Below are 22,805 nucleotides of genomic sequence, written 5' to 3' on the forward strand. Positions count from 1 at the left end.
TTTGTGTATAAGCAGTAGAGTTAGTCCAGGGACTGTACTCACTTCTACCTGACTATATATAAAGTATGTTCCGTCAAGCAGGACTTCCAGCTCTCCAGAGCGCGAGTGCATTTTAAACACTCTCTGATGGATTGAGATCATTCTCCAATTCTTCAACACACCTTCTGACAAATCTCACAAACAGACACCAGTAAATACTCAATCATCTGTTATGACAGCAGCGACACATAATTAACACACATACCCACTCTAAGGAGTTTTTACAGATTTCTACTTGCCTTGTTAACATTTTCACTGACCCTTACACCCAAAAAAACTATACATAATCTAATTCTTAATTATTCATTTCTCAGTGTTTGGGAGTAAATAGTTACATGTAATGAAGTTACGTGATTTAATTACAAAATAAATGTAACTGTAATCTGTTAGACGCTGAGAAAAAAAAAGTCTAATTAAATCACAGTTACTTATGAAATTGTTAACTATTACAAAGAGGGCTACATCTGAATATTTTCTGTAAAAAGATATGCTGAGTAATATTAATTTGTTGATTTGACTGTTTTTGATGTGCACTATCCTTTTCTTCCATTTTAAGGCTGTTTACTAAAGCAATGCTATTCTGATGCTTTTGATTGATTTTCTTGATTGAATTTGCAGCTCACCACGTCTGCCTATTGCATCAATCCACATTGCCACTGAAAGGGTTCGGCTACAACCTGTCTGAGAGTTGCCACCATGGCGAGTGATAAAAATGCTTTCCAGGGCTGGAAATTCAAAAATCATTTCATTCAGAAATCTGTATTTAACCTCAGAAAAATCTCAAAAGAAAAAAGAGGTGCTAAAGACTGATTTTTTTTAGTGGCTGTGATTTAAAATTAAAATATAATAATCTTAATTAAAGTGATTACTGCCAGACTTTCAAAATCCTTCATCAGTGTTGAGTACTACGGTAGGGTTAACCCTGCCTGGTTTAAATGTTTGAAACAGTTGGAAACATTCGTTAGAAATTTAGACAAGTAATCAAATGTAATCAGTTACATTACTTTAATAAAGTAATTGAAATAGTTACACTAATTATTAGATTTTAAATAGGGTAACTCGTAATCTGTAAACTATTACATTTCCAAAGTAACCTTCCCAACACTGATTATTCTGAATTATTTCATTATAATTTAATAATGTTATATGCACACACACACGCGCGCACACACACGCGCACACACACACACACACACACATGCGCGCACACACACACACACGCACACCAAATGCATAATATTATTACAATTTAAAATATTATAACAATTTAAAATAACTGTTTTCTTATATACAATTTTTTTTTTAGTATCAAGGTTGCAAACCGTTGTGCTGCTTAATATTTTTCAGGATAATATAACGAATAGAAAGTTAAAAAACAGTATTTACCTGAAACATTATAAATGTCTTTGTACTTTTACTTTTGGTCAATTTAATGTGTCCTTGCCAAATAAATATATTAATTTCTTTCAACAACAACAACAAAAAATGACTGACTACAAACATTTAAACAGTAGTGCATTATTTTGTCCCATCAAATGTTGCTCTTTTTTTTTTTATACGAAGGCCAGCCGGCCATCCTTATAGTTGAACCCTTCGTCCAGCCTATAACACGTCATGCCAACACACAATATCAATAAGCATTTTCAAGAATATGGATGTAGGTGTGTGTGTATGCAAGGGATCATTATTTAACTCTTACCTTCTTTCACTTGGATAGTGGTTTCCTGACCTTGAAGATGCACCACAGCTGGCTACAGAAACATCACAAAAGCACGTTTTATGTACAGTCTTACACATGCTCATTATCATGATCTACACATCCAAACATCCTCTTTTTTACTGAGAGAAAGTAGCATGGAGAGATGAGCAGTGTGGTGGTGGAGGTCAGGACATCGCACATACCTGGGTCTCTCTGTGCTTGGCTTTATCTGCGCCACCTGTTGACACAAAGGGGAAAAGAAATTTGTTGCTTTTGGATAAAAAGCATCTACTACATGACAAATTATTTACAACACTCTAAGTATGAATCGTGTAATCGTAATATGCTAAACAATCTTGAATTAACTGTAATTGTGGGCACTGCTTATGTCACCAGTCTTGCGCTATGATCTGTTCACAACAAGAATGAATGAATCTTTGCAGCAACAAGCCTTTCCATTTAAACACTGAATTCCTATGGATTGTGCAGCAGTAAAGCAACATTTAGGTTGACTTTGAAATGTTGTGTTGCTCTGTTGCGTCGCTCTTGATGTGAACAGCCCTTTAAACAAGCAGCTCGCTGTGGCTGTTTGTAGAGGCAAGTGTCTGTGTTAACCTGAAGGTCCCTGTGGTCCAGGTGGACCTTGTGGTCCAGGTGGCCCTGCGGGTCCAGGAGGGCCAGGTGGGCCAGATGGACCCATTGCGTTACTGCCTGGGATCCCCGGGATGCCTGGAATTCCAGGTGGACCTTGTGGACCAGGTGGGCCTGGAGGTCCAGGAGCGCCAGGGGGGCCTTTCTTGCCTAAATAGAGAGAAAGAGAGAGAGGAATGCAATATCAGTCTGACATAAAGTGAAACAGTTAAAGCACTCAAAAAAAGAAAAAAGAAAAGAAAAGAGAAGCAAACCAAACCACCTCAAAACTGCCACTCAATTTTCAAATAACAGTGAAAATGAAATTACCCTTTTTCCGCTCTCCTTTCCTTTTTCCGCTATTTTCTGCAAAAGGGATAAGTGATGATCAGTTAGAAATGTATCATTTTACATTCACAATTGCATTTTTTCCCCCTCCTGAACGTCTGCTTCAGATTCCAGAAAATATGATTTATTCAAAGAGACTGTTTATTTGCGTCACACACACACACACACACACACACACACACACACACACACACACACACACACACACACACACACACACACACACACACACACACACACACACACACACACACACACACACACACACACACACACACACATATCTAGCATTTCATTTTTAAAATGTGCATGGGCCTGTACTCTCTCTGTTTGTTTGGCCACATGTAAGTATGTGTATGCATGTATTTTTTGCTTAATACAATTTTTCACTGAACAACAAACTATAATACAATTGAAGCAACATTATGTAGACCCAACAGTCAAACCATATCTAAGTAAGTGTGTTTGTGCGTGTGTGAATGTGTAACAAATCGAGCACATCCGTAATAACAAGTCTGACAAAATCCAGTGTTTCATACGCAGTCTTGCCTACACACACACACACACACACACACACACACACACACACACACACACACACACACACACACACACACACACACACACACACACACACACACACACACACACACACACACACACACACACACACACACACACACACACACACACACACACACACTCTCAGGAGACAGATCTGTGTTCCTAAGGCCTGAGGTCACTCCTGTGTTTGTGTTGGCTAGTATTCAGGGGTCTTTTTTTCGCAATAAAACTACTTCAACTCATTTGTAAATGACTGCTGCTTTAAGTGTGTTGTCTGGTGAGCTTCGCACGCGATATCTCTTTTTCTCAAAACACAGAATATCAAAAGTGAAGAGAAACAACTTGCTGGCTTTAATCTTTTCCTGTAATCTTCCTTTTTTCTCATTATATGAAAAACAACAGAAGGGGAGGGGGAGCTTAAATCTGAATGAAGACCAACAAGCACACATGTGACCCTGGATCACAAAACCAGTCACAAGTCGCACGGGTATATGTGTGGCAATAGCCAACAATACATTGTATGGGTAAAAATTATCGATTGTTCTTTTGTGCCAAAAATCATCATTAGGATATTAAGTAAAGATCATGTTCCATGAAGATATCTTGTAAATTTCCTACCGTAAATATATAAAACATTTATTTTTGTGAGTGAATGCAGCACAATCGCGAACATAAATGGACAACTTTAAAGGCGATTTTCTCAATGTTTACATTTTTTTGCACCCTCAGATTCCAGATTTTCAAATAGTTGTATCTCCCAAATATTGTCCTATCCTAACAATCCATAAATCAATGGAAAGCTTATTTATTCAGCTTTCATATGATGTATAAATCTCAATTTCAAAAAATTGACCCATGTGACTGGTTTTTGTCATCCAGGGTCACATATATAAAATCAAACATGCACAACAAAAAACAAACATGACACGTAATAAGCATGCAAAGAACTTGATCTGCAGAAGTCCCTGTGTCCTTCATAAAACAATCAGGAGTGAACTCAGCAAATAGTTATTTCATGCACAAAGCTTGCATCTTATTCACACAACACCCACAATTCAGTTAAAACCAAGAAAGAATTAAATCAGTTAAAGAATAACATTTATTTAAAAATTGATGTTTTTGTACATTTTTAGTGATCAAGGAAGTTCCGGTTGTTTTTTTTGCCAACCATATAATTTTTAATTAAGTGTATTAGAGTTGCAAGGTTTTAAAAGCTTAAGATAAAATAAACATTCATATAAATTTAATTGAATTTCGCCCTCACAAAATATTCCAGTCTGCTTCACAAACCCTCAGTTTGTGTTTGCAAAACCTTTGTTATTATCTACATAATTCTTACTACTACTCGAAAAAATGTCTTCATCAGAAAATGTTTAAATGAAAAGACTCCCAGATGTAATGTTTGTGTGTGTATGTGAATGTACTCCCTCTGGTGGTGACGGTGAGCTTCAGAGAAGCATCAGGAAAATTGCATTTTGTAGTTGCAACTTTTGACTAATTTTACACAAGAATATAAATGCAACTGAGATAATATTTTAGACGTATTTTAATCATATGATAAGCACAGTAGTAAGTGCTTTTTACTGTTGAAAAACATCCATAAAAAAGTATTGGTCTGCATGTGTGCACGCGCATGTTTGCACGTTCGTCAAAAGAATTTCAAGGGAGGGTTACTTGACAGTGGGTATGTCTGTGTTTGTTTTAAATAGGAGAATAAAAAACGAGTGTTAAAAGTCTTTAATGAATGGAACAAATTAGCATCAAAGACAGACAGTATTGGAACCATATTTCACACCAAACATGCAGCTGCACACACAAACACACCGAACACCAGCTGTACATTCTAAAGTGCATGTTTATGAGGCCACAAAGTGAGTGAGTTTGTGTATGTCCATGTGCAAGTGCTTTGACCCATGAATCTGAGAAGTGGGAAGAAATTAGTGTGACTTTTGATCACAATAATGGATTAGAAATGGCTTCCTTATTAAATAATCATGCGCTTCCATACAGTTTGGCACTAGAAGGAGAAACTCATGCATCGATACTTGTCTAACAGTCTGATGGTTTGGTTTTTACACTAAAATCAAACCGGTTAAAATTTGTTGTCAACATTTCACGGAAATTTAGTGGAACAGAATTAGAACTAAGCCATAAAAATCAACTTTAACATGAGTTATGTGTGTGCACGCTCTTCAAAATGAGCTCACGGCGATGAGTGAGGTCTATAGTTTCAAACACGCACATTGAGCTGTATGCAATATCCTATATGTCTACATAACAGTATGTTAGAGATTTATTAACATCCATACACTGCTGTCAAATATACAGAGATTTACAGCTCAGCATATTACAGGCATTGTTTCCTGAGGTCATCTGCGGCACACTTGAGTGCGCCATTCTACTAGTGTGTGTTAGAGAATTTAATGTGCAATTCAGTGTTAATTTAGTTGACAAATAAGTCAAAGTTGACGTGAACAACATTTTGTCACTGACGAAAATGAGATGATAACTAAATAAAAAACAGTTTTTGATGGCAAAAACTATAACAAAAATCTATTGACCTTTTCGTCAATAATGAGATGAAAATGTTAGGAATGGACGATTTGCGAAAAAGTTTACAATTAATCTCTTTGCATGGTAGGGAGGTTAAATGTGCACATTTGAATGGCAAAGTTCCCGACGGGTTAATAGCATACACTTGCTGCATGTCTAATAAAACGTTTAAAAATGTTTGTGAGAAAGAGAAAAACAGACATATGAATAAATTTCACGTCAAGGAAAACAAGACCATTAATAAACCGTGTCGAGCGACAAACGTCTATCTTCTATCTTTGCTCTATTGTATTTAAGTTTTTATATTTGTTTCTTATTTACTGACTAGATTTTAGTCGACTAAAACAATTCAGGTGACTAAAATATGACTAAAACTAAATGGCCTTTTAGTCAAAAGACTATGATTAAAACTAAATCACTAGTACAATTTAGAGCCCAAGACTCCCACACACATACAGAACAATAATCTGAAATACACTGGGTCTAATTCACTAATACATTGTATACAATTTTACTGTAGCGTGTCATAAGCAACACGTACAAACTAGGAATATTTTAAACAGCCTTTAATATTCAAATTTGTTTATTATTAGGATAAACCCCTTGAGATGTATCATCTCGTTTTCGAGGGGGTCTTTACTGATGAACGCAGGAAATCGTTAGAAGAACACAAGGAAATAAACAACACATAACATACAGACAATAGGGCGTGTGCTGTATAAGCAGGAGATAACAAAAAACTAAAGACACAGCTGATAATTAGAAGGACCACACTGGAGCCGCCGGAGTCCAGAGCTGGGGCAGAGCCGACGGGCTGGCAGGTCGAGGTGGAGACAAGGGCCTGGAGGACCGAGGTTAAGCTGGGGAAGCTGAACTGCTGTACGGAGTTAGCGGTGGGGTCAGCGCACAGGAGCTGGACGACACCAGTGGAGCCGGCGGGTCCAGGGGACTGGACTGGACGGAAACACTCAGGATGGGAACGGAGCATCCAGACAGCTGGATGAGACCGGCAGGGAAGTCGTCGAATCGAGGGTGGGGACTCGGGAGGGAACTGGATTCGCGGACCACAGGTCCGTAATGCAGTGGTTCGCTCCTGGCTCTGGGATGGATTGGACAGCACACCTTGACTCCGGGATGGCCCAGGTGGATAGGCATGGGCTTGGGCTCCTTTTCTGATGGAGGAACCGCTGTGCAGCAACACCCACCCAAGTACTCCACCAATGTCTTCCGCTCACAGAGGAGGAGACGAAGTGCTGGTAAGTCCATTTATTTTTGTGCTTTTAAGGTCGGTTATTCTGTTACGTGTTGTAAGCACATAACACAAACGAACTAGGAATATTTTAAACAGTCTTTAATGACAAATGCAGGAAATCGTTAATAAACTCAAGGAAATAACACATTACATACAGGCAATAACCGACAGAGGAGTGAACTAAACAGGGAGTGTATACGCAGGAGATAACAATGAACTAAATAAGACACAGATGATAATTACAAGTAACCACAGAAACAAACAGGGAAATAATCAGAAACCAAGGAAACTGAAACTATACAGAGCAGGAAAACAGGAACTAAGGGAAACAAAACAGAACATCAAAATCCAAGTCCATAACCGTGACACTGTTTTTGACATGCACAACAAGAGTAAAGCCAATTTTGCTATCCTCAATACCAGTTGAAACACAATAATTGCCTTTTGTGTTTATATTGATGACTTGCCAAGATGGCCATTTTGACCAAAAAGTGCATTTGACTGTTCACACGCGGTCACATTACCACAAGGTAATATAGCACAACTGTCTAGTGCTGAAATGGGGCAGTTCATGACAGTTTATGGGGGTAAAACAATACCAACTCCTCTCAGACTTCTTTTTTGTAATAGGACAATTACAGTAAGTGTTGTCTTGCTGACCTCCGCACCACAAAAAAGTAAATATTATATAAGAGCTTGACTACTAGTCATAGTCAAGCTCTTTTAAGCCAGCGAACAATAATAATAATAATAATGTATAATATATAATTATAGTATAATAAAATAGTACTATTATTAGTATTGTATGATAATACTAATGATAAATATAACAATTATTAATGTAATTGTTTGAATGAAAAGTTGAATAAGACAAAAGTGGACCAAAGAAAGATTTGTTTTATTATTTAAAATATTATTATTCTTGTCATTCTACCAATGTGAAATAAAAAGCTATACCACATAATCTATAGTATAATTCCCTTCCTGATCCACATTCCACATTAATTTAAAAGAAGTACATATTGTTAGTTAACATTAAACTGCTTTATATCATATACTGTATATCGTATCAGTCATCAGTAACCTTGCTCTCTAGACATCTGCTTTAGCAGTGCTTGCGATGGCATTTGTGTCTAGTATGCATGCATGTTATCTGTGTTGTGTCGGTATTTGCTTTGGCACATGACGCACACAGGTGCAAAAGCTGAAACAGTAGAACTCCCGATTAGAGCCAGTCACTGCACAGCACATAATCAAAGCCAAAACCACCTGCCAATCAAACCGCTGCCAACTGGAGCCAATCATGGCAGTGGAAAGCGGAGTAGGTAACCAAAGCTGGAGTCGGCAAATGAGAAAGAGAGAGAGAGAGAGGTGCAATATTGCTTTGTTAGAAGCTACTAGAATGGAAAAAGGAGAGGGATTTCACATATAAACTACTGGTGTGCGCAGCATAGCCCAATAATGAGTAAGATGGAAGGAATGAACGAGGGGGAGAGAGAGAGTGAGAGGTAGCATGATCAAATGAAGGAAATGCATCTCGTTCTGAACTCTAAACCACATCAAAGAGAAATGCTGGCAATCTCACAGGCTTTATACTTTACACACACACACACACACACACACACACACACACACACACACACACACACACACACACACAATATAAGCTCTGAATTTCATGAATACCAACAACATTTTTTTTTTTACCTGAACGTTTGGTACGATGAATGACTCTCTCCAGCCCTCTTGTGTGCTCATCCCTCCATCTGCTCTGTGAAGATGAAGGAATACGTTTTTTTTTTTTAATACAGTGCAGAAGAATAAAATTAATTCATGGAGCCATTTCAAAGCATTTTACATTTTAACTCCAGCTTGAGTTTGAGCCAAGACATGATCAATGACACTAATCCACTTCTTCATAAAATAAATGTCACCATGTAAATTAAACTACACATGCACACACACATACACACACACCTCTGCTAAAAAGACAACACATAATGAAGAATGTGTGTGTGTGTGTGTGTGTGTGTTGAGAAACCCTGTGGATTTACAGCAGTAAGACATTCCATTTGTATGATCTAGCACACAAACACACACACAAAATCACGTAAACATAATGAATTATTTAGAAAGGAAATACGTTTCTTATCATTATCTCACAAATGACCGGAGTAATAGCTCTGCATGCCTAAAGCACGCACACACACACACGTACACACGCACACACGTACACACACACACGCACACGCACGCACACACACACACACACACACACACACACACACACACACACACACACACACACACACACTCACACACACACACACACACACACACACACACACACACACAGCTTATCACAGATCCTATATTCAGGGATAACTATCAGGTCAGGATACTTCAGGTCAGTCTGGAGTTCCCATGTGTGTTTATACACAATGAATGAAAGGAAGGTTGAGAAAAGAGAAACTCTGGGTCAGTTGCAGTAGCACATATCTGTGTCTGTGTCAGTAAGACAGAGAACATAACCCTGTCGCGCTTCACAGTAGAGTCACGTTACAAGACCTAGACTGCCATTGTCATCTTCATTGCAATATTGTTGAAGGGAAAGGAGTCTGAATTCACACACACAGACTCATTGAGCGGGGTTAGCGGGGTCATGCAGCTGTGTCTGGGTAAAATTTGTGTTATTTATGTGATTAGAGAAGCCACTAAATCACAAAGTTCAGCCCCAGAGTGCATTGGGTGTCATGTGTATTCACGTATCCATCTAAAACATTGACGTGTGCGAGCGTGAACATGAGTTTGTGTGTGTTATACAAGTAAGATGACACTTTTAGATCTGTAAACACCTTGCTGTGTTTTTTAATCCACTGTGTGTTTGAAATCAGACACTGTACACCCGTCTTCCTGCCAGAGGATGTTCCAGCCTTTGGACATGATGTTCTGGCTCAGAGTCTCTATGTGTGTGTGTGTGTGAGAGAGAGAGAGAGAGAGAGAGAGAGAGAGAGAGAGAGAGAGAGAGAGAGAGAGAGAGAGAGAGAGAGAGAGAGAGAGAGAGAGAGAGAGAGAGAGAGAGAGAGAAAGAGAGAGGATTGAAAACATTTCTCCAAGCTTACAATGATCTGCTTATTTACAATTACGATCAGCAACAAAAGAAAGAGAGTACGCAGGTTAAATTACATGTACTTTAGGGACCAAACAGACCCTAGAAGTTAGCCAAATCTGACAAAACCTGCATTTGGGGACATCCAAGTCGCCATCCTAACTAAATGGGATTTAAATAATGTGTTTCTAATATTAAACATGCAAAATGTTTTCTTTTAGGCGTATGGTTTGGGTTAGTGTGCAGCAATTATAATTAGCTTGAAATATAAACAGTAGAATTCTATGGTATGTCCTCATTTAGCAAGACGTGTGTGTGTGAGAAATAGATTTGTGCAGTCTAGACCTTGTAACTTGAGTCTAGTGCGAGACATCTCATCTGTCTCTTTCTCACACACACACACACACACACACACACACACACACACACACACACACACACACACACACACACACACACACACACACACACACACACGCACACACACACACACGCACACACACACTAAATGAAACATTGTACCCCTTTTAACTGCACACCAATCTCTTTCTCTCTTTAACATAATTACAAACTTTGTCTTACTGCATTATCATGAGAGATGCACAGTGGTAATATTTATAAGGTAACACTTTACAAAAAAGTTGTTCACGTTAGAAAATGTAAAGAAACTAAACAAACCTTACAGTAAAGACATGTATAATATTACAAAAGATTTCAAATAAATACTGTTCTTTTGAACTTTCTACCCATTATATAATCCAGTAACATTCAAAACATAGATCACATGCTTCCACAAAAATATTAAGCAACACGACTGTTTTCAACATTGATAATTCTAAGAAATGTTTCTTCAGCAGCAAATCAGCATATTAGAATGATTTCTGAAGGATCATGTGACACATGATACAATACAGCTTTGCCATCACAGGAATACAATTACATTTTAAAATATATTACAATAGAAAACAGTTGCTTTAAATTTCACACAATTACTGTTTTTACTGTACTTCTTTCAAAAACATAAAAAACTACTATCTTTTGAGTGGTAGTGTACCAAATACATGAACTAATATGAACGAATTGAACCTTATTGTAAAGTGTTACCAAAACACACTAGAGGACACAAAAGCGAGAAAGAGAGATTTGTCTTTTCGACCACCCACAAACCTGATTGGTCAAATGCTCCATCAAGCTAAAATTGCTTCCCTCAAACGTGTGTCCGCATGTGTGTACATTTCTTTGTGCTTGTAAAACATGAGATTGTGAACAGATAAACGCTGCTGCATGATGAATACGTGCATGTGATTAGTTTGTCAGTTGTCACTGAGGACAGATAAACTCACACCCTCATACGTACACACATGTAGACTCACACATACACATGTGTTGCTCTGTAACAATATTTATAGTAAGGGTACACACTGTATGAGGCCTAATTGATTTCTGTTTGAATTGTATGACATAGTGTGTTGAAGAAGTTGTGTATGTGTGTGGTCTGAGCTAACGGTAGCATCTATTCCACTCATACTTATTTTGACATTTTCCATTCTTTCCGCTGACAGCCAAAGAAAAACAACCTTTTTAATCAGTCTGACCACACACACATACTCGCAACACAAACACAGCACAACAAAAGAAAGAAAGCGTGTGTATATCACATTAATACACTGCACTTTATTTACATTTTTCTTGTTTTTTTGAAGCACTAGGGGCAATTTTTTTCCACAAACTTTCCCTCGACACAGTTTTAACCTGTTGTTGACCTGTTCAGGCAATCTTCACATTTAAACACTTCTCACAATGTAATTAGGGCTTCTTATTCTGTTATTTGTGTCACTTATTACTTGGTCATTAACTGGGTCCAAAATGCTATATGTTTGCATCATCAACGTAACTACCATCGCTACAGAACTCTGGAGTAAAGCACAGCAACATCTCAGTGTTAAATATTTGATTTGATTCTGATTCTAATATTTAAACTGGGCATATTTTGGATATATTGTCAATTTTGCTTACATATGGAGAAAAATACTCTCTCATCTAAAGCTGTAAATGATTCATGGACCCTTATGATTTGCTACATTACAAAACTACTATTAACATTTATTCATACATATTAATTTTTTTAAATTGCAAATCATTTCTTGTGCAAAACTATAATTGTTGTTGTTGTTGTTGTTGTCACAGGTGGTTGCAGGAAGCCAGATGAAGATGAAGAATAAAGTTCCAATACGAAGTTTAATGAGGATAATAAAAATAATAATCAGACGGGCAGGAGCAACACACACTAAATGTAGCATAGACCGAACACTGAAGGACTGTGAGGGAAGAACTTAAGTAGTGACTCGAAGAAGATAATTAATGATGTGCACCTGAACAGAATGAACTAATAACAGTAACCATAGAAACAAAGGAGTGGCAGAAAAATCAAACAAAGGAACACATGATGTGAATGAAAACAAACTAAAAGGCCATGATAACTAAGACAAACTGAACATAACTGTGAAAGTTAGTTATAGATGTAAAATGAGCTTCAGTTGAAAATCAATAATGAAATGAAATCATTTATAAATCCACATGAACGAGTAAAGGCCCGGGTGAAATTCACTTTTCCATGTTCAGCTCGGTCTCGTGCACAGTTGAGTGCGCAAGCCTTTCAAAGTATACTACTTTGGCCATGAGCGCAGAAAGACGTGTCCGGCACTTTGTGGAGTATTTTCTTTTCAAAGCGCTCAAGCCACATGCGCTGCTATAAGCGCACTGTCCGCGCACTCACAAAAATTGGGCTGCACGCGGACCCTCTTGATGATGAAAAAGGGTAAAAAGTCTTAAAAAGTCTTCTAGTACAAGTCTAGTGGGTCAATGTTTACCGGATGTAAATGACTCATGTGTTGTACAGGTTCAGCAGTCTTGCTCTGCACTGCCACTGACGAGACGATATGGGTAAAAAATGAAAGTGCACATCTCTATTGCCAGATCCAAGCTTCTTGTATTGCCATAAACTGTGATTCAGACGTGACTTTTTTTGTAGGACTTGATTAGTTTCAGGGTGGTTTGCAAACATTTTTGGCTTGTATGCGAACACTTCTTGTGAATGCAAATCCCTCCATGTTCATTTTTCACTTTCATGTAATTACAAAATATATGTGGCTATTACAGGTTATTACATAAAGCCCACGAGTGGCTCACTGGCGCGCACTTGAGTTTAGAAAACCACTTTCGCTCCAACCAAACAAACTGAAATGGACTTTGATCCGAACAAAAGATCTATTATTAAAGCGCTCAATTTTGCGTTTTTATCAGTACGAGTTTGTTTTTTTGCAAATCATATCAATTATCACTTCAGTGGTGAAACCCTGAAAGATCAAATGGTCAACCACTACACAAAACCAGATGTACAATAAACGACATTAAAATATTTCAATAAACCATCCACATATTGTTGATTGTCCATTAACACAAATTAAACACTGATGGGCAGAGATCTGCTGACAAAATGGTGTGATAAATCCTGAATGTTCTAGAAGAAGAACGGAAAGAAATGTCAGGATGGATTAACGTGTTTGATAGTTTGACATTATGACCCAATCACAGAGCAAGACAGCACTCACGTTGAGCAGATGTTCTCATTGTTGAGAATAACCACAGTCCTCCTGGACCAATGAAGCTCACTTGACATCATACAATTAAACTCCTAATAAGAGATACAATCCTCCAGAGACACAAGTGTGTGTATGAAATGTGTATGCAAGTGTGAAGCTGAATCAGAGTGTAATCAAATAACATTACATATGAATATGTTTCATTGACGTGGACAAAAGAGAATCTGACAGACTGCAGTGGTAGTTTAGTGGTTAAGGATCTGGGCCTCCAGCTGAAAGATTGGAAGATGTATTCCAGGAAATGGAGAGTTTCTGAGATCACAGCCAGCTCTATCACAATTACAATATTGTGAGAGGCAGTTAATCCTACGTTGCTCCAGGGAGACCATCTCACGACCGGTCAATCATAAATCACACGTCATTACCATCATTAGACAATCATTTGCAGCTATTTAAGCCAAGAGTTTAATAATAAAAATGACACAGCTAAAACCTCCATAAATATTGACAATTGAGTTGTCTTCTCTCCTTTTCATATGAGCACAAAAGCTTCCAGCACTTCAAGGACATTTACCCCCGGTTTCAAAGACAAGCCTAGTCATGGACTAAAACTAATGCATGTTTGAGCTGTTTTAACTGAAAGCAAAACAAATACTGTGATGCTCTTTTTTTGTGCGGATCTATCAATTTATTAAAAAAAGCATACAAAAAGCAATTTATACACACACTGACTGTGACAAACCTAAATTAAATTATTAAATATTTTTGGGGGGCCACAATGTCAAAAATGTCAACTATCGTAAAACCATAATGAAGAAACAAATGCCTGTTGACATAATATTTATTATTATTTTTGACACACAATAACAACATGCACTAGAGCTATATTATATGTTGTTATGGTTCATTTACGTAAAGCAAATGGCTTTAAACAAGTTGGATGAAGTTCTAAATGGGTTTAAAATAAAGGGCTCTAGAGTTTGAGCAAAGTATGCCAAAGTTGTCGAACAGTTTGTCAGGTTGCGAATGAGAGTGAGAGACCTTCACAACAGTTAATGATGTCACTCCCTCAGCGGAGGGATCTTTTTACCGTGGCAATCTGATTACAGCTCTGCTTGCTTTGGCTAAAGAGCACATCAGAAATCAAATGTTCTCTGGCAAGAGTTATATTTTCTCAAACACACACAAACACAAAGTGTCTTTCCGAGCACACGATACTGACTGGCAGGTCAGAGCGGTGTTTGACCTGATAGGAATGTGGACTTGAGTTTGATACAGGACGACTTTTAAAGTAAAGCACACACGTCCATCTTATAATGTGTGGCTTGAACATGCGAGTATGTCATTTCTCAATGGTTACAATGGCTTATTATAACGATTACAACAATGGTTAAATGGCTGGCAGTTTTGTAAAAGACACACATAAAGTGCCAGACCTTATGTGACAGTGGTCTCAACATGTTCTCACCTCATAAGCGGTGAGTTTCTCCAGTTAGAGGCCAGTGTGACACACACACACACACACACACACACAGCACGGACAGCTGGATGTGGCTTTTTACTCGTACAGCTGGAGCCCATCTGGGACCAACACTGGATGAGATGTGCATACACACTCACAAACACACACACACATACACACAGGCACGAAAGATGCAAAGAGTGATACACTCTTCATCAATAGGCCCTTCTCTTCTCCTCTCCTGTTATATCCTCATGTCACCTTGTCTTCCTCCAGGAGGAATGCTCTTATTATCATTATGAAGATAAAATAACCAGATAGTCTATTAATATGATTTTATTCATAGGTCTGAAATCCAAACTATGAGCAAACCTTTGGAGAAATCTGGATGGATGTACAAAAATGGAAACACAAGACAACCTTCTGATGACCTACTTGCTCTTCGGTCTGCAGATTTCAGTGTTGAAGCTGATCAAAGCATGTGTTCCTGCTTTGATACTGCTGTTAGTGTTGGATTCATTTCCATCTGTCTTTTCATCTATTATTGCTCTATTTCATGTTACATCCCACGGGAGAAAAAAGCATTATATCATCATTCCATCATGCAAATAATAAAATAAAATATAAAAAAAACCTAATCTCCAATGCAGGCTGATCACTATAAATGTGTCATGGACATGGCGATGATAGCTTGACACAAAAGAAAAGTTGGTAAGATGCTATATCATATCACATCAGACCATAGACTGATAAAAAAAAAAGTTACAATAGATTAAACCAAAAAATATGGTCCATTTTTCATTCAAAATATACATTCTGCTGATTTTAGGGTGAAGTATATTTTAAGGCTGGGTATCAATACAAATTTCCGGATTCAATTTGGATTCACAATCCGATTAGATTTCAATTCCAAAGTAGAGAAGGATTCGTCAGACTAATTAGCCTAAAACAGTAACTCCTAAGTTTGTGAGTCATTCTGAATCAAAAGAGTCATTTGTTCATGAATCAGACTTCACTGGTTGTGCTGTATGCTTTTGATACACTAAAAATAATCAGTTCATATTAAGAGTCATTTGTCTGTCAATCGAATGACAGACTTTAGTGTTGTTAATTATTATGCATGGCCTGCAAGGACAACTTAAAAGAAAGATGCATTTTGCTGACATTATTTTGTGGCATATGCTCCGTTTATCAGGAAAATCAGGCAAAACATGACTTTCGCCATGGGGCTGTATTCAGGCATGGAGATGTGACACCTTTGAGAAGCGGTGAGGTAAATACTGGCAATAAAATATTGATCTGAGGAAATCCTGTAGCTTCACTCTCCAAGTTCAGTGCAAGCTTTAACATCCTAAACATTAAACAACACACCTACGTAACCAAAACAATACCTGATATGAACAGTACGCTTCTGAAGTGACTCGCTACGGTTTAAAAGCTCACATTCACACTTAGGCGCATACACTATCTCTGGCCTGGGCAGAAGATCAGTTTCTGACTGACAGAAAAAACACCAAATACATTAAACAAAGGCTATGAAAACACACAACCCCAATTAGAGCTTTGTTCAGCAGCAACTCTTATGATTTAGAGGACAGATGCAAGAGGTGGAGAGAGAAAGAGACAGAAAGAGACTGAAAGATGTAAAGAGCCGTTTTGATGATGTAGCCTAGTCAACAAACTGATAGCTGCCGTTTCTGAAAAACACCCATCTTACTCAAATTCACACACACACACACACACACACACACACACACACACACACACACACACACACACACACACACACACACACACACACACACAAACACGAGAAGACGGATGCTTTGGGTTCCAATGATATTGTTAGAAATAAATATACATTTACTCACATTACACACTCTCATAGAGCATTCTTGTATAGTACAGCGAAACAAACCACACAAAAGATTTATTACTGGGCTGAATAGTTGTGGCCCACCAAACATCAGAGTTCATAACACAGTAACAAAGGAATGAGAGGAACATCCATTATGCCCTATATTATAGTGAACAGACTAATATCCAATTTGAAGAAGTCTGTTCTTCTTAAAAAATAACACTCAGCAGAAATTTGTGGTTCTGCAAATACTGTTACAAAGTAAAATAGAGCTGATTGAGAACTAATGGCTTGGTCCTAATTTTCCTTATTATACAACCCATATCCAGAAATCCATTTTCGATGGTAGCCTGCACCAAAGTCACTCCATTGGTTGAGCCAGAACACTGTCTGAAAGTGTCACAAAGCCACAGTGTTTACAGAAAGGCAATCTTGGAGTTGTATATTATGTCGGGATAGTAGAAAGTTTGTTGACACAGCAGCTTTAAGTAGTGATGAAAGAAATATTCAAATACATTTATGGCTTTTGCACAGAACTGAAAACTGCAACAAAGGCTCATAATTGTTACCTACTGTAGTTATTAAATTGCCAAAACCACAAGATATGGGTTGACTTACAAAATGTACAAGTTTTGCTCCCAATCCAATCTGATCAACTAGCCTAACACAATTTCAAATAAATACAGGAAATGCGTAGCAACATCAGTGAAAAAACGTGATTAATGCATTCCATATTTATGCAAAACAAAACACAGATGTGTGTCAATAGCCTATTGGTTCCAGTGTATCAGACACACTCTCTCCTTCGTATCATATTGCATTTCACTTGCAGTTAGATTGTCTGTGCATAGCATGCAGCCCTGCACACAAATGAAAATGTTGTTATTTTTATCACTGAAACAAATTATTTGTTGAAATTAATAAATGTATTGTAAGTGGTTGCATTCAATTGATTTTATCTACATTTAAACAAATGCATTAAGTTGAACTTTCAACTTCAACTAATCATTTTTGTCAGTGTTCTCACATGCACGTTATTTTGCTCTATGTCCTGGCATCTTTTTTACATAGTTGAATGAGAACCAAAAGTGTCAAGCTATATTCCAAGTCATCAATACAATAGCTTCCATAATAATAATAATTATATAAATATAATAATTTTGTACATATATCTTACAAGACAATACACACAAAAACAAAATGAAATTTGTATTCTTTATTATATTTTTAACCTGTGGTGTGGAGTGAGAAACACTTCTAGTTTATTCTAAAGGCTAATTCACACTGCACCAACAGACACTTTGTCGGGAGTGGTTGGATACCCTGCATCAGTTGGTGTTGTCTGAAATGTCTGAGAAGTGATGTTCTGTAATCTGGTGACTGTCACCGTTGGTCGGTGTCTGTCTGAGCCGTGTGAATTGGTCTTACGTAAGCTCTTACGGAGCATGACAGACCCAGATTGTATTCACATATTTGAATAATTACTTTAAATAATTATTTTAAATTTGTAAAATGCTTTGAGGCCCATCTCAAACATGAGCTTGTTCAGAATCAATACAGTCTTTAAAATGTTCCTTTCTTTGGGTGCATTCTGGATCTTAAAAAAAAGTTGCGCACACCTACATTTAAAATCGAGTTCAATGTGAGATCTGGAATCTTTTTGACAAAACGCACTGTAGAAGCAGTCATCCCTGCTCCTGCTTCTATATACAGAGCTCGTAATGGAATCCTCTGAGACCTCCGCTAAACTTGAGCAACCTCTAAAAACTGTTACACCCTCCCATGAATATTGCCAAAATGAGAGCAGCATGTGCTCCAGAGGTTGCAATCAGATCAGGCCATGACATTAGAAAAGACTTTTTGGATTCACAAAGAAGCATCCCAGTGAGGTTTATGTGTGAACACCGTAAAACATCAGATCATGAGCAATCCTAGAGTGAAGACAGAATCTAAATGTGAATCTAGAAATGCGACAGGTTCAACTAGCAGCCTTACGCAATACGCAGTCTCTCAAATTGGGTCAGTTTGTCACTCGTAACTCGTTGCTGAATAAATGCCATGGAAATGGCTAAAAATTGTCCTTCTCCTAAGCATTGACACATTAGTTTGAGGTCTAGAGATGGCAAGTGATCAACCTTTCAACAAAACTGCAAACGAGTGTGTGTGTAGTCACATGCCCATTTCTCCCCTGATAACTTTTGTCTCATTTGCAATTTCTGCCTGTCATCACTTTAGCTAAGCGACAACTGCTCAAGTGAGCATAAGTGTGTGCATACGAGTTTGTATGTGCTTGCATACAAGTATTTGCCCTCTTAACTAAAACCAGACCCTGGGCTCCATTTCCTCCCTATCTCTCTCGCTCGCAAACTCATACTCTAAGGGTCGTGTGTCTGGTGCCATAAGTGGTTTGTAAAGTGAGGCGTTCCCGTTTGTCTGAAGGGTCTCGAGTGTTTGGAAGGATTAATACCATCTGATGAACAGAATACAACAGAAAAACGAACAGCTGCAAAGGAGGAGAGAGAGAGCGAGAGAGAAAATCAAGGACAGCTCAAAGAAGTCGGTTCTGTCATCTGTTAGTCTTCACCTCTGAGCCCCATCTAAACCTCTCTGGGTAGTGGGTACATGGTCTGTTTCTTTACAAGCTGAATCAATAACACACCACAAAACTACACACGCCACAGTATACAAACATGAACATATGCTAATACAGACTATTACAAATGTACACACACACGCACACCAGTCTACACTAACACCCACCACTTAACCATAGTCACACTCACTTTCCCCCCAACAAACGACATGAGACAGTGTAATCTGTGTCTGTGTGCCCAGACTGATCCCAAAGGCTATTTTGGCGTAAAATTGCGGAATTCTGCAGAATGCATTTAAAATGTACTACACCCATACTGGTAGCTGAAAGCATAATCATATTAGCCAAATATTTAATTAACAAACATGACATGAGAGGGGTGGAGGAATGCGTCAAGCTTTTGTCAAAATTCTGTGTAAATCTGCAGAGTTCTGCAGGCTCAGAGCCCATGTGGGCCTGGTCATCGGTAACAAACTCTTGCGGCTTGGACATCACAAATATTTATCCCGGACTTAAGACGGGAAACATGTAAGCAAGAGATCACAGAGGCCTCCACATATTTTTCAAGGATTACACGTCTCAGCGTGTGTGTTGTGCTGTGTTGAATGCAAAACATGACAGCTTCAAACAAAAGGCTTGGCTCATCAAGCACACAGAAGAAAGAAAGTCCCTCTTTCTCGTTCCTATTTTTGTTTTTCCTAAATTGTTCTCTCATTATTTCTCTTCTCTGAGACATTTTCCTCCATATTCATCCTTCTCATTCTCATGTTTGTTGCGTGAGTCACTAGAGCTGGCTTTAAACTAGAGAAAAATTAACCTTTGTGTAACACTGAAATCCCAGTATACATACACACAGATGAGGTCTCATAATGGATTCATGAGTAATGGTTGTAATACAATAGGACCAACAGATATGGTAACAATAATGTACAGAGCAAATCACTTTGATTATACTCCTGTGAGTATAGAACAGTTCAACTTTCTATACAATGTTATTTTATTACAATCCATCCATAGCCATTTACATCCTGAAGTTCTATACAGGTTTTGTTTTAAACACATATTTTTCTTGAATGCATACATGCTTGAATGTTCAAAATAACTTTTTTTTTTTTTACATATTTTACATGGTTGTAGCAGCTGTCAGTAACGCTCTGTTCAGCCCCTCCTTCTGAAAAACGCCAAGTGCTCTGATTGGTCGGATGGATCAGTGTGATTGATCGACCGCTTCGAGTGTGTTTCGGAAATCTCACAGCCCTTACCATAACCGCATTAGATCCAGGGTGGAAAAAACTGCATCTCTTGGACATGGTGACAACTAGGGCTGGGTGATATGACGAAAAATATGACCACAATATTTTTTTCCATATAGATTGATTGATATCGATATTTATCACAATATATAATTTGGTTTTGGCTTTTTCTAGAAATTTGAGTAAAAAGTGCAGTTCTAAAAAGTGTTTTTCTATGTAAACATGCTAGACGGACGCATTTGTCCATTGCGATTGCGTCTTTAGTGGCGTCTCGTGCATGACACTGTGTTCTAAGAACGAGTCTTTTAAAAACGAGTCTCAAGAACTTGCTTTTTTTGTTCCACTGACCTTTGTCTCGTGTTTTCCACCGCAAAAACGTGTTCTGTGCGAACCGGCTCTTAATCTGCACTTCGTCGCTTTTAAGAAACCCAAAGCCCTTCCATTGACATTGTGGCAGCCAATCGCTGTGAGGTTCAGGTAGTGAAGTCTTTAGCATTTAAAAATATGTAGGTTGTGGTAGGGTAATCCTATCGAGTGAAAATGTCCAGAGCTAATCATCATTATCGACATAATGTTTATCGATGATCTTGATATGATATAGTTACTAATGCAACTCAACCAGACCTTTATTTTGCATATGCCTTGGGCAGGAATTGTTTTAATGATGAATATTGTGACGTGTACAGTCCCGGAAGAAAACTTAAGACTACAATCAAGATGATTCAGGGAGTTCAGAAACAGTGCTTAATTATACAATTAATGATCAACTCCCTCTGGTGTGAACTTTGTGCTGTTATGTGCGTTTTTCATGCTCAAACAGCAACATCACACGCCTAAGAAAGTTGAAAATGTAAAAAAGCATAATAGGTCTTCTTTAAGCAATTTGGCAGCAAACCTATAGTGAATTACTTAATGCAGAGCACCAGCGCAAGTAAAAAAAATTAAGAAATAATAAAGATTTTATGTATGGGATACAACATAGGACATCGTAAAGAGCAACTGGACAGTCCTCAGAATTTCTACAACAATTTTTTCTTCAGTGGAACACAAAAGAAGGTTTTCGGAAGGACCTGAATGCAAGTAATGACAGAATGTAAATTTTTGGGTGAATTATTCCTTTAAAAAGTGACAACGACTGATATTACCACATACAAAAGTTTGCCTCAGCGGCAGACCCACTTTTTATTGATGAATATATCATTTTGGAGATGTCATTTGGTTCTTGGAGATTCTTTTTAAACATGCCAGACGATTTCTGCACTAACCACCCACCAACATGCATGCATACACACACACGCTTTGGCTATCGTGATCACTCACAGATTCACACCATCATCATCAGTCTGGCTTTTTAGAACAATCATTAAAATAACATGAGATCTAGTGCCTTTCAAGAGAAATGTGTGCATACGTTCACGCACATGTGCATGGAATGTGTTCTGCATATTGTTCAGTGCTGGAGTTGCTGCTCCACCTTTCAATAGATTTGTTTCAATAGTGTTGTTAATGCCAGACTTTAATGGCTTCATTAAAACACCTTAAAAAAAGAAACATTCTTTCCTCTTGAGGCATAGTGGGGGACGGGAGACCTCGGGATAACTCTTTAAAGCTTCATATGATATAATTTTCCCAAGATATCCAACTTGAAAGAAAAGTGGCAAAAGGCATCATGTCAACCAATCATAGGAAGAGAAAACCCCAAAAATCAACAAATAACAGAAGTTTCCTTGTTCGTCCTCTAATCAGACAGTGGCTGCCCTGACCCCTGACTTGAACGGGTGGATTATGCTATTGCGGGCTTGTCAAGCGGTCAGAAAGTGCGGCGCTGATCAAGTGGTTAGTA

General features: G+C 38.0%; 1 protein-coding gene across 1 annotated transcript in view; it reads right to left on the reverse strand.

Moving 5' to 3' along the window:
- Positions 1–22,805, reverse strand: part of eda (ectodysplasin A) — a 36,692-nt gene that overhangs the window by 2,319 nt on the left and 11,568 nt on the right. Inside the window, 6 exon segments of the mRNA XM_084414323.1 lie at positions 43–173; positions 1,739–1,790; positions 1,942–1,976; positions 2,354–2,539; positions 2,699–2,734; positions 8,793–8,856. Of these exon segments, the coding sequence (XP_084270449.1) occupies positions 43–173; positions 1,739–1,790; positions 1,942–1,976; positions 2,354–2,539; positions 2,699–2,734; positions 8,793–8,856 (504 nt within the window).

The sequence above is a fragment of the Rutilus rutilus genome (assembly GCF_951802725.1).
Source record: "Rutilus rutilus genome assembly, chromosome: 7".
In the NCBI taxonomy this organism is placed as follows: domain Eukaryota; kingdom Metazoa; phylum Chordata; class Actinopteri; order Cypriniformes; family Leuciscidae; genus Rutilus; species Rutilus rutilus.